The 12,279-nt window shown below is 42.3% G+C and overlaps 1 protein-coding gene across 1 annotated transcript; it reads right to left on the bottom strand.

Annotated features, from left to right (window-relative positions):
* Positions 1-7,644: 7,644 nt before the first annotated feature.
* adrb1 (adrenoceptor beta 1) lies at positions 7,645-11,551 on the bottom strand. Its single transcript, XM_023426030.2, has one exon. The coding sequence runs from the start codon at positions 9,817-9,819 to the stop codon at positions 8,626-8,628; it is 1,194 nt and encodes a 397-aa protein (XP_023281798.1). The 5' UTR covers positions 9,820-11,551; the 3' UTR covers positions 7,645-8,625.
* Positions 11,552-12,279: the final 728 nt, after the last annotated feature.

Below are 12,279 nucleotides of genomic sequence, written 5' to 3'. Positions count from 1 at the left end.
GTCGCATTAAACATAAACATAAATGTGAAAGGTTCAGATTAGGGCTGCGACTAACCTTTATTTTCATTGTCAATTAATCAGTTACTTGTTTGGTCAATTTGAAAAATGCCCAGCACGGTTTCCTAAAAACCCATGTTGAGGTCTTGAAATTGCTTGTTTGGATTGGTCAACAGTCAAAAATAGACTCAATAGACTCAGCAAATCTTCACATTTGGAATTTTTTGTTTCTTGAAAAAGTCTCAAACGATTGATCGGTTATCAAAATAACTGCTATTAATTGATTAAAATCGACCTAATTGTTTCAGCTCCAAAAGATCAAATTCAGAGGAATCAAACCAGTGTTGTTGAACAATGTCCTTAGTCACCCTATCAATCTGCACACATGCATGAGCTCTCTCTCTTCTACGTCACACGCATGCAACATGTGCAAACATTGGAAAAACACCCCCAGACCAACTGATACCACCTGTCATCAAAAATAGTACATCATGTAGCGTGACAACAACACATTCCCTCACTTGTGCATTCTCGTCACGTATGGGTGAAATTTCCCATTTTCTCTGCAGGCGCAGCAGCACACGGCAGGTTCAAATATCCATTTCAGGCCAACGGTTACCGACAGGCTATTTTTAGTTCTCTGATAACGGATTCTGCTATCAGCTTAGATGACCACCCTTGAATTCATAAAGCATCGACTGTGTCCTTTAGATGCTGCAGCAACCGTGACAGCAGCTCTCAAGGTGTAATGATAACAAGCCTGTCCTGTCCTTGTCAGTCTGTTTTTTGTTTACTATATCTCCTCCCGACACAGGCACAGCTACAGCTGCAACATTAAGATAAAAACATTTGAATATGAATTGGTCTCTGTAATGAGTGTTATTACATTCCACTTACTGTCTGTCACTTTCAGCATTATGTAATTCTGCGTACAAAAATAGACCTTTTAATTGGGAATATTCATGTATCCATCTGGTCTATCCCATCAGATAAAGTGGAATCACTCAGTAATGCTATTGTATGGCACGCTCCTGCTCCGCCCAGTCAGATGCTCGAAGATGGAAATGAAGCGGGATCATTTTCTCCAGTAGTGCTGCAGTACTTTTGTCATGTTCATTCACTGTTTTTGAGATTAATAAAAACCAAAGTGCAGCGCTGCAAGTATCAGCAGAGTACATTTTGTGAATGAAATTGTTTGTTTCATGCTTAAACCGGAGCTCTCTTCACTTACATAACGTGCACTCGCAACCTCCCGTCTGGAAACTGTCTTCTGTATCTTTATGCTGGAGGAAGACAAGAGTAGAGGCCAAAACCTCGAGGTCAGTGCTGATTAAATGCAAAGAGTCAGCAAGAAAGGTAGCATGTGGAGATGGCCTTGGATGTGATGAAGGCTTTTAAACTGTTCCACTGCTTCCTGCTTCCACTGTTCCCTGCAGTTGTGGAAAGTAAGTGCTGTGCATTAGTACATTTTGCAAGGGTACTTTTTTTATTATTATTATTTCATAACATTTCAGAGAAAAATATTTCTTCTTTGCTTCACTACATGTATTTAACGAATGTAACCACTAGTTACTATTCCAGTTAAGGTGTTACATAAAAAAGCATTTAATAAACAAACAAAATACATTGCGCTGCTAATGATTACGCCAATGGTTCAAAACCTTTTTGACTTGTGATTTTTCAGAGCCTTTTGTCATGCGTGAGATGTCTGAGCTGTTAGCGGTTCCAGCACAGAGACATTTCCATACTAAACGTCTCAGATGGTTTCATGTAAATAACTGTTTGAGGCCTAAACAAGTAAAATGACCCAATATTTCTATAAGAAAGCAAAGCCCCCCAGATTTATCTTGCAGCCCTTTGGAGGATTCACTAGTTTGGGAACCACTGGACTAAACTACCAGTGACAATGTAATAATGTAATATATAATAATATATCAATCACAAGGGCCTGTGTAGTGCATAATGAGCACTTTTATTTTTCACACTTTTAAGTATTTTTTGCTGATAATACTTCTGTTCTTTTAAGTAGGATTTTGCATAAAGGGCTTTTCCTGATAGTGGAGTATTTTCATATTGTTGTACTGGCACTTCTGCTCCACTCCAGTCAAGGCTGTCTATGACCACTTTTGCTTTGTCTTCTTGATAAGCCAGTCTAACGGTGCCTGAGCCTGAGGTGGTCAGCTGAAGTTCAGATGAAGCTTTGAGGATCTGAGGGGGACTCAGGAATCTGAGGCACAACTGTGATGTTTTACCGGTGTAACACAGTGGCCTTTTACTGTGAGGGATAAAAACCCCTGAAGTCAGTTGGCGGGCTTGCAAAAGGACACTTTCCCCCTTTTAGACTTTGGGCTTTGAACGCTATGTGAGGCCACTTACCACGGATGTGTAAGTCCACCTGTAGAGTCGCAGCATTATTGTGAAAGACTGTTCAGGACTGTTTTCAAGAAAGGGGCTTACAAAGGATTAGGCGGCTGCAAAAAGGCTAAACAGCAGCTGTATCTGAAAATGCTTGCATGTGTGACGCTGATGGTGGTCAGATCTCTGCAACCTCGGTGAAAACAAAATAACTCTTGAAGAAAAACTGTGACCTGAGGATGGTATCTCACTGTTCTGGCCAACCCAGTGTTTAGAAGTGGACTCAACAATTCCTGCTTGCATCAGTACAATCGCTTCTTAAAACAATCAAATCATCCGCCACAGTCGATCTGCCTGCGGTGACTCAAACAAATAAGACATTTTGTAAAATATGATTTTTTGTTTGCTTGCCAAGAGTTAGATGAGGAGATTGATACCGCTCTCATATCAGTCTGTTCAATATGAGGCTGTAGCCAGCAGCTCCATTAGCTTAGCTTAGCATAAAGACTGGAAACAGAGGGAAAAAGCTACCTTGTTTGTGCCAGGCTAGTTGTTTCCGCTTGCTTGCCGTATTTATGCTAAGATACGCTAACCACCTCATGGCTGTACCTTCATATTCAATGGACAGATATGAGAGTAGTATATTCTAATCTAAATCTAGGCAAGAAATGTCAAAAATATTCCATTAACATGCATCTCTGTTGGCACACACTCTAAACACTAAATCTAAAAGGATCAAAAATTTCCCACGGACCATCAGACACCGAATCATCAACTTATTGGGATTCAAGTTTGGGAGTTAGTAAAAAGTCAAGATTCAGAAGGTCAGCATCCACTTGGAGAGAAAATCGCAGTAGGCTTTTGAACCTGTAGTGCGTCAATGTTCAGTCTGTGCCAAAAGTTTCTCATTTAGGGTGAAGAAACAGTTTGTTCATCTTCAGTTCTGCAGTTTTATCGGGGTGCTAATCAACACTTCCTGCCAAAGTGGTTCATCTATAAGCACCTCGCACCATCATGTGTCAAACGACAGCGCTCCAAGGCTGATTGGACTTTGTTACTGTTCCAGCTCCATTTATGCCAAATTCTTAGATTTAAAAGAAGTGTTTTCCTTGGACTTGCCAAGGTCTGTGACCAGTCTCTTTCATTACTCAGCTATCATAACCTGGCAATCGGATCTGAAGTTGTTTTTTTTTTTTTACTGTATTTGTGTATATGTTTGATACAGAGAATGTACCATAATCATGTTTTTTTCTGTTCCTACTGCAGATGTTTCTAAATTAATTTATGTAAATTCAGTTCCTTAGTTGATATTTCTGTAAGTACAACGTCGGTTTATATTTTGGAACGCTGAACGTGACTGACCACATTCACTGTAGAGCAAAGCAAGCCCAGGCACAGCAGATGGACATCCTCTACGCGCCAAGTTCACACGGGAATCCAAACAGATGGACACATGAAGCGTATCACCTGCTTTTTGGCGCCACACCTCAACACTCGCAGTGTGATTTAGAATGGAAAAAAAAAAATCACTGAGGGATTTATATCTTACATGGTTACAAGGCATTTATTAGCCACCGGAGGTTGAGTTTTATCAATGAGACAGAGGTCGCTGCAAAGTGTAACTCAACTCTTCAGCTCTGCTCACCAAAGGTGTTTCTGTTTGTTAATTTACAGTTTTGTTTCCCCATTAGGCAAATTTCTCTCTAAATGTCCACTGAATCCATCACATTGTTTTGAATAGATGGGCTGAAGGTGCTCAGGGAATACATTTTTTTAAGGGTTTTCTTAAGGGTTGCAAAATGCACGCGTCTCTGCTCTCACAGCATAATTTTAGCACATCCGCTGGGGTCTGATAAGGTTGTAATCATTAGCAATCAGCAATAATTACCTCCAGGTGCTGACATTTCTTGCCTTCAGAGATTACTGTTTTGTTTTTCTTCCTCACAGATTGTAACCGCCTCCCCTCCAACCACCTCCTGAAGAAAATGACAGTATTTGCATAGCATTTTACAGTATCGTGTTTCCTCAACATGTTTCTTTTGGATCTCTGCACCTCCGTTGTCAAACTCCTATTGTTTTGCCCCCTCTAAGTCCGAAGCCCACCAAAGGAGCTCAGCAAGTGTCATGCATTGTGTGATTCCCCTTCAACTGCCTTTGATTTACAGTGTTGTTTTCTTTGTTTTTGAATCAGCATTTGGACGACTTGTTATTCAGTGGCTCGCATTTTGCAGAGCAAAGGTGTCGTAGCATCAGCTTCACAGGAGCATTTGGGAAGAAGAGAACATTATTAATGAAGTGCGACATCCCGTGTTTCGAATGTGTTTAATTTTCTCTGTTGATGATGTTTGTCTTGGTCTTTAATCATGTGCAGATGGCAGTAGGAGGTGGTTGGCAGAGACAGTATTCATGATCTGGACGGGAGGAGACGCAGTCCATTTAATAACTGAATGAAATCTCACACCTGTTGCCTGAGAGGATCTGAGAGAACTCAGTGTAAATGATGGAAAAATGATTTCATTCTGCTGTGAAACCATTTTTGAATTACTGTAGTGGTACATTAACATCTGGGAATATTGAAATTTTATGGGGGGGGGGCAATAAATAAATACTTATATTGAACAGGATCAAATACAACACAGTTAAAGGAATAGTTTGCCATTTTAGGAAAAATGCTTCCATTCCTTACCAATAGTTAGATGAGAGGATTTATACCACTCTAATACTTGTTTGATAAATATGAAGCAACCCAAGCAGTTGGTTAGCTTAGTTTAGCATAGAGGCTACAAGGAAACAGGGGGAAACAGCTTGTGCGCTCATCTAAAGGTAACAACATCCACCTACTATTTCTTGGCTGAACAATGTTTCTCATGGAGTTTCCACTGGTTGGCTTGCAACTGCTACTTGAAAAACTGCCAAGAAAAATTCCGATTCTTGACGCCCACAAAACTACAACTTGATGGTTTTACACTTTTGTTACCTTTAGACAGAGCCAGGCTAACTGACATCACCTTGTTTCAAGTCTTTGTGCTAAGCTCAGCTAACCAGCTGATGGCTCTAGATACTGTGCAGATGTGAAAGTGACAGATGTGAAATCTTTTCGTCTATCAGCAGAAAAAAAAAAGAAGCAAATAACAGAATTTCAAAAAATCTTAAGAGACTCCTTTAGCAGTTGGGATTAAAAAGATTTCATGGGGGAAATGGTTGCACCTTCCAAGTTAGCATCAAATACAATACAGTTCAAGTATAAATAAATGAAATAAATAAGGTATAGTGATATCATTCAGTGTTTAACATGTACTGTATATTGGCCTATAACATTCAAAGGAATATTTCCTATACTGGATTGTTAAATACCCCTGTGAAACTTTAGCAGTAATTCAACAGGCCTGAATCAGTGACTGGTCGTATTTCTGAGTGTAAACTGTATGTTACTGCAGAGGTCATGTTGATATCAATGTATTTACTTTGACTTGGAGCAGTTTAAAAATCTCCTGATACACAAGCAATTTGATACAATTATTCTTAAAGCCGCTGATTAGCTTCTCCATCTGTGAGCCCACTGCTAATCTGCCCAAACACAAACTTCCTGCCAAACAAACAATGCTTTATAATGAAGTGGGTCTTTGCCAGGAGGCCATCAGTGGTACTGGCTGCACTGCTGTTATTATTTTTACCCCACCCCTCCACACCCCACCACCCCCTAAAAGCTGGGTCTCATTCACACACATTAATTCAGCCAATCAGATCTAAACAATGCTCATTAGCCAAAACAGCTGAGCTCAGTTCCATTCAGTTTTTCCAGTCTAATTGAAATGTAGGGCTCGGCCCTTCTGGGAGAGCATCATTAGCAGGACACATCATGCTAATGCATTTTAAAGACATCCAGCTCAAGGGCTAATTAATATTCCCCAGAAAGAACTGCAAATCTCTCCTGTAAGAGCCACTTCATAACACCAGCTTTCATAATGTTTACTAAAACATTTTCTATAGGATTTCAAACCGAGGCTCGTGAAAATGCAGCGATCAAACTCCAGAGGTTCAGAAACAATGGGATTAATTGGATTGTAGATCATTTCAATAGGTTTGACATAGCAAAGGCAAACATTGCTAATTATAAACAAGATGACACATATATCATGTGTTTTAAGTGTGAAGACTTTTGAGAAATGTTCCAGTGAAACCTGCAGTACCATTTAACTTAAAGGGACACTCCACCAATTTTACGCATGTTCAGTTTTCTCATCCCCGATAAGCTTGTGAAAACAGCCGTGCAATATTTCCTGCGCAGCTTTGTAAAGCCTGAGGAAATCACCTCAAGTCCAAGTCGATACAACCCTGATGACATCACAGTGACATCACTCGGGTTGTCTCAGCTAAGCTTGGACTCGAGTCTTCCAGTCTACAACAGAAAGCCTGACTTACGCTTCATGTGGGCTTTGAAACACATGGAGGTAATGAAAGATGCTATCCGGTTGCATTGTGGGAAGTGTAGGATCCAGTGTTTTTGGAACTTGACCCACACCTGGGACTAAAAGTCAAGATATCTGCTGTTTCGATTTTGTCTTTATAAACATCTCTCCCGTGCAAGTTCCCCCTGTAAAGCTGGAGTGTCCCTTTAGTTTTAAAACATTGGCATACAGTGTGAAAACCACTATGACATGCAACCTGTGTTTTTGTGCAATAACTTTTTTTAAAAAAAACCTGTCAAGACACATTTTATCTGGGGTAATATGCATTTAAGATAGTGAGATACAACAAATACATTCATCAAGTAGTGCAATTTAATATGAATGAGAAGCACTTACAATGCTTTTTCTTTTTTTTAATTAAGAGAATTACTATTTTTTAAGAAAATGGTATCAACCCAACCACAATGCAGTTCAGTTCCTCATGTGTCTATAATGCATGTGCACATTGCTTAAAATAACCCAGATGTTTACCTTGAAAAAAAATGCATGGCAAACATGTAAACACTTAATACAAAAACGTTATTAACCCACTGTGCATGAATGTGTAGAAATCCATTGTCTAAAAAAAAAGAAAAAAAGAAAAAGAAATCACATTACATGGCTCATCTCGCCACAGAAAGCCAATCAAATTCCAGTTGCTCTCAGCAAGTCCAGCACATAGGAGACTTTAACATCCCATCATGTCTGCACAAATCCTGTCCAACCGTTTACTTCTACATGTCCTGCTGTTTTTACCACGAGATTTGATTTTATTCCTTGTAAATTATTTGTAAAAATGAAATAATTAAAAAGAATAAAATTCCGAATAAAGCTCAAACAGTAATTAACAATGACACTTCCTTTTATTTCACAGGAGTCGACACACCACCTCACAACAGCATGTAAAAGCTTAAATGAGAAAGACAAAGGATGAGGCTCAAATTCCTCACTTCAGTACTAAACACCACATAGGCCTACTACGATACATATATACAAAGGTTCGTGGGATTCAGCCCCACGGTTACTTGCGTAGTTGTAAAAGACAGCGCGGAATAAATACACGTCTATTTTACATCAATGTTTAATATAAACAAATACCTGTCGTACAAATTGCACTTGCCGATGGCTGTGAGGTAAAAACACATTGTGAGCACTACATGACTACAGTACAGTCACTTCGACAAATGCCTCGCTCCTGTCCAATGCTTTTAAATAACAACCACTTTTTATTACACTGCGCCTCGTTTCAAGATTAAACTGTGACCCATCACGAACCTGGGTTAACTTACAAGACATCCACCTCCCCTTAATACATTAACTTCCTGAATATATAATCGAACAGCTGACCCAACAGAATAAGAAATAACCCAAAAAAACAAACAAACAAAAAAAACATCAGGAACAAACCACTGGAGCGTCTGAGCGCTCTTTGGCAGAAGTGTCAATTCACTGACACCTGTTTTATGGCAAAGTGCATACAACCGTTATGGTTCATTCAGATTTAGCGAACTGGATTTTAAAGTCGGTATTATCTGTATCTCTAACTTATTTGGTGCATCTTGGAAACATCATTGGCCCCGTGCCTTTTTTTTTTTCTTCTTTTTTTTTTTATGAAAAAGGGAAATATGGCTTCCAGATACGTCTAATGATTTGATGTTTGCTTTCTCTGATGCAAATCAAAAAAATCGACCCACTTAGGCTCTAATGTAAGGTACAGCTCTTCCCCCAAAAGACGCACAAGCTAAAAGGAGTCAACGCCCGCTGCTGTACGCATCTTTCCTCCAGGCTGTTGTAATCCACCTCAACAAAAGTTGAATGTTTTCCCTCATAGCTGTGATTCAGAGTGAGACAGCTTTGCGGTCCCCACCAGGCTGCTGTCACTGTTGTCCAAGCCGGCGCAATCCGACCATATCCCCAGAGTGCCGGGCTCCAGAGAGGACACGAACCCGCCGGAGCACCGAGTCAGGTCGCAGGAGCTGATGTGCAGCCTGCGGTCGGCTTGCCTCGGGCAGCACAGCAGCCTCTTGAAAGCCTTCCTAAAGTCCGGGCTCCGACAGTAAATGATGGGGTTAAACGCCGAGTTCACGTACCCCAGCCAGTTTAGGAACACGAAAAGGTCCTTGTCCACCACCTCGGCGCAAAAGACCCGCACGACGTTGACTATAAAGAAGGGCAGCCAGCACAGGGTGAACGTCCCCATGATGATGCCGAGTGTTTTGAGTGCTTTCTGTTCCCTGAGCGCCAGGATTTTAGACGGCCTCTTCTTGCACTTGGAGGTCAGTCCGGTTAAGGTGTTGTGAAACCTGCCCTCGCACTTGTCGATTTTCCTCAGCTGTTTTTTCGCCTCTCTATACACGCGGGCGTAAACAAATATCATGACCAGTAGAGGAATGTAAAAAGATATGATGGATGAGGAGATGGCATATGCCCTGTTGGTGACAAAGTCGCAACACTCGGGGTCCTCGTAGCAGGCTGTGTCCACGCTGTCCCGGGACCAGTGCATCAGGATGGGCAGGAAGGAGACGAGCGCAGAGATTGCCCAGACTATGCACACCACAGCTTTGGCCCGAGCTTTGGTCAGCAAGCTTTGGTAGCGGAAAGGCGAGGTGATGGCCACGTACCTGTCAATGGCGATAACGCACAGGGTCTCGATGCTGGCGGTGACGCAGAGGACATCCACGGAGATCCAAAACTCGCAGAAAAAGGAGCCGTACAGCCACGAACCGCGCACCTCGAGCGCAGCGCCAAACGGCACCACCAGCAACCCCATGATGAGGTCCGCGCTCGCCAGTGACACGATGAACACATTGGTGAGCGTCTGCAGCCTCTGCGTCCTGGCTATAGCCACGATGACCAGGATATTCCCGAACACAATGCACAGGACGATCAAACCCATCACCAGGCTCATCCCCGCCATCCACTGCTCGGACGCGTCCGCGGAGGACCCCGGGGCGTCCGAAGCCTCGCTCCCCGTGCCATTCTGGAAGTTCACCGGCGAGGACGCGCCACCGTCCCCCATGACGGGCTGCTGCGCTGTGTGCGGGACCAGGTCGAGTTCATCAACGCAGTGCAAGCAAGCCTTTCCAGTGTGTCGCTGTCTCACGAGCCCACAGCTCTACCTCCGTCGCGCGCCACCTCCATCTGGGGCTCTTCTCTCGCCCTCAAGCCTGCGCGAGCTGCTGCACCGGCCGGGATCGTCAAATCAGGCTGTGACATCACTGCTCCTCAGGACCAATCAGACAGCTCAGTAGATAAATTGTCCTGAGAGTGAAGTTGAGGACACAAACAACACCTGTACCTCAAAGAGGAGATATATCCAATCTCAGTTTCATATGATTTACAAGTAAATGCGCATGAATGAAATGAAACACACAGCACTTCCACTGAGGTGGAAATTTCTGGCTGCAAAACTGATGCAAAACTGTGTGTGATTGTTATCTATGAAAAATCTGCGAGTCTTTGGGAACATGAGAAGCCAAATATGGACCTCCAGAATCCACCATGACATTGTGAACTACAGGGATTTCCCTGTTTTCATCACTTGCCATCACAAACAATATTTGTTTTTCCACTTGTCCATTTTTATATTTTTATCAGTAAGAATACATTCCACGGCCACTGGGGTCAGGCCCAACCGCAGATCTGCCTTTCGCTTCACAGCAGCTGTATTACAGGAGACTTCTTAAATCATGTGAACTACAAAGCAGGGTTTGACTCACAGCCAAACAGACACAAATCACTCAGGTCAGCTCATCGTGTAAAACACGGAACTGTGATGATTTGTTATCTACGGGACGAGACGGGATTTGCAGTGTCTGTGCTTTGCACTGGCCAACATCAGGATGTCAACAAACTGAGGAGCGCAGACACCGAGGCTGAGGGACTGGCTGACAGACAGATCTTGTAAACAGCCCAGTTCAAACAAAAACAAGATTACACAAGAGAGGAAGAGACAAAAGACAAATAAATAACAGTGGGGACAAATCTGGTTACATTAAAGTAGTATGCAATAATTGACAAGATGACAAAGAATTGAGTTCACCAATAACATATTCGGTTTCATTCATTTAAACACTTCAGAGTAAGACTTTGAAAGATGAAGACAGTGACAGACATCTTCACGAGCGGTTAAGTGAAGGCATTTGCCTCGTGACACACACAGGCTTACACACATGGACGGATGATGACGCGGCTCGCCTTGTTTTTCTGCGGCTCGTCTGCATGCATGCTCGTGAACTTGACGACCCAGTGCCGGAAGCTGTGACACGGCCTGACCCCCGAAGCAACAAAGCTCATCTGATGGTGTCGACGCCGCTGCCGCACTGGTCTATACCTCAGGCAACTCACAGCCAGCTGCATGTCGGGGAGGGAGGGGCTGGAGGAGATATGAGCGGGCTGAAATAGCCCAATGCCTCTTCACTAAATGTCTAGGGGTATCTGAGAAATGCAGATGTTCAAACACGTGGCCCAGGAGGTCAGTTCAACGCATGCCATTAATAGAGTTTACTTTATGCACATAGGAAATGCCTCCTGTTAAAACACTTTCATCCTGCTTCACTTCGCCAGTGCCTTGGTCAATGACACCTGAGTGGTTATAGTTTTCCCTGGTTTTCCCACGTATGCGTGACTTTAAACACAACCCCACTTTACTATGCTTTAGGTTACCATTCCCCCTTAGAAAAAAAAGTTGAAATCAACCCTTGTGAACCAAACAGATAATAATAATATAATAATAATAATAATAACAATAATAACAACAAAATTTGTTTGTTTGTTTGTTTTGCAACCAAACATTCAAATAGCTGGAAGTTCAAGGCATTTAGAAGATAAAGTGAAAAGACTGGGCACTGTGATTTACGCAGAAAACATTATTCAATGCACGGGATGTTTCAGGCTGGGTCCTTTCTTAGCACGCTGCTTGTCAGACGGACATCAGGCCACAAGGAGGTGGTGGTAAAACATAAGAATTAGACTGATTAGTCAACAAGAGACACCTGTCATAACAACCAATGGCAGCCGGAAGAGCACTTAAAAATTCACACTAGCAGCACCAGGAAACAAACACCCAATGCAGAGTTTCCCTGTGAACAGGTCAAGGAAAAACTCTCATCTAAAACGATTAGGTGTGAGAGTCTGCAGGAAATCAATCTAGAAAGCTTTCTCTGCTGTGGGAGGATTTGCACTCACAGTATTTCCAAAAATCCTGGCCATTGTTACATCTAGTGCTACCTAGACACGTTGATTGCGAGTTCTGGTATTAATGTGCCCGTGCAGGTTTTTGAGACACCTGCCTTTTCTACTCACCGAGTGTGGAATAATCATCCAGAGTAACATGGACAGATGTGGTGCTGCTGCTGAATATTTAAAGTGTCTGTCTAAGTGCTGTGAGCATCTCAAATTAAATTCCTATTCACCTTCACTCTGCTGCAGAAATCTCAGAGAAAGATGTCTTAAAAATAAATTTAGACATGATTTGGGT

The sequence above is a fragment of the Seriola lalandi genome, unplaced genomic scaffold, assembly GCF_002814215.2.
Source record: "Seriola lalandi dorsalis isolate HSWRI2012SDOR001 ecotype SW California unplaced genomic scaffold, Sedor1 jcf7180002054801, whole genome shotgun sequence".
Classification (NCBI taxonomy): Eukaryota; Metazoa; Chordata; class Actinopteri; order Carangiformes; family Carangidae; genus Seriola; species Seriola lalandi.
The sequence above is the reverse complement of the archived record's forward strand: the minus strand, read 5'-3'. Positions and strand labels throughout refer to the sequence as shown.